At 43.9% G+C, this 435-nt stretch overlaps 1 protein-coding gene across 1 annotated transcript; it reads left to right on the forward strand.

Annotated features, from left to right (window-relative positions):
* Window positions 1-118: 118 nt before the first annotated feature.
* PHALS_11559 (transposon unclassified) lies at window positions 119-411 on the forward strand (the record flags this gene model as incomplete). The annotated part of the gene is made up of 1 exon (XM_024726939.1): window positions 119-411. A coding segment is annotated over one exon (293 nt), but the record flags the coding sequence as incomplete, so codon positions are not given.
* Between the last annotated feature and the right edge of the window lie 24 nt (window positions 412-435).

The following is a 435-nucleotide window of genomic DNA, read 5'->3' on the forward strand; positions in this document are numbered from 1 at the left end:
CCTTGCATTAATCATGGCATCGACTAAGTTAAGGCATTATTTTGAAACCCATACTATTGTTGTTAAAACTAATTTTCCAATTAAGAATGTCCTCAGGAAACCGGAGATGTCAGGGAGAATGGCTAAGTGGGCAGTGAAGCTTAGTGCCCATGATATAAGATACGAACCAAGAACAGCCATTAAATCTCAAGCACTAGCTGACTTTGTGGCTGATTTCAGTAGTGATCTACAAAAGGAAGCAGAATTGGAGGTCCAGCAGCTGGATGAGACCAAGGATCCTTGGATACTACACACTGATGGATCCTCAAATGTCAAGGGCACAGGGCTCGGGATACTACTAAAATCGCCACAGGGGGACATAATACCCCACTCCATAGCCTGTGAGTTCCAAGCAACTAACAATGAGGCTGAGTATGAAGCCTTGATTGCTGGCTT

Source organism: Plasmopara halstedii (assembly GCF_900000015.1).
Source record: "Plasmopara halstedii genome assembly, contig: Scaffold_555, whole genome shotgun sequence".
NCBI classification, from domain to species: Eukaryota; Oomycota; class Peronosporomycetes; order Peronosporales; family Peronosporaceae; genus Plasmopara; species Plasmopara halstedii.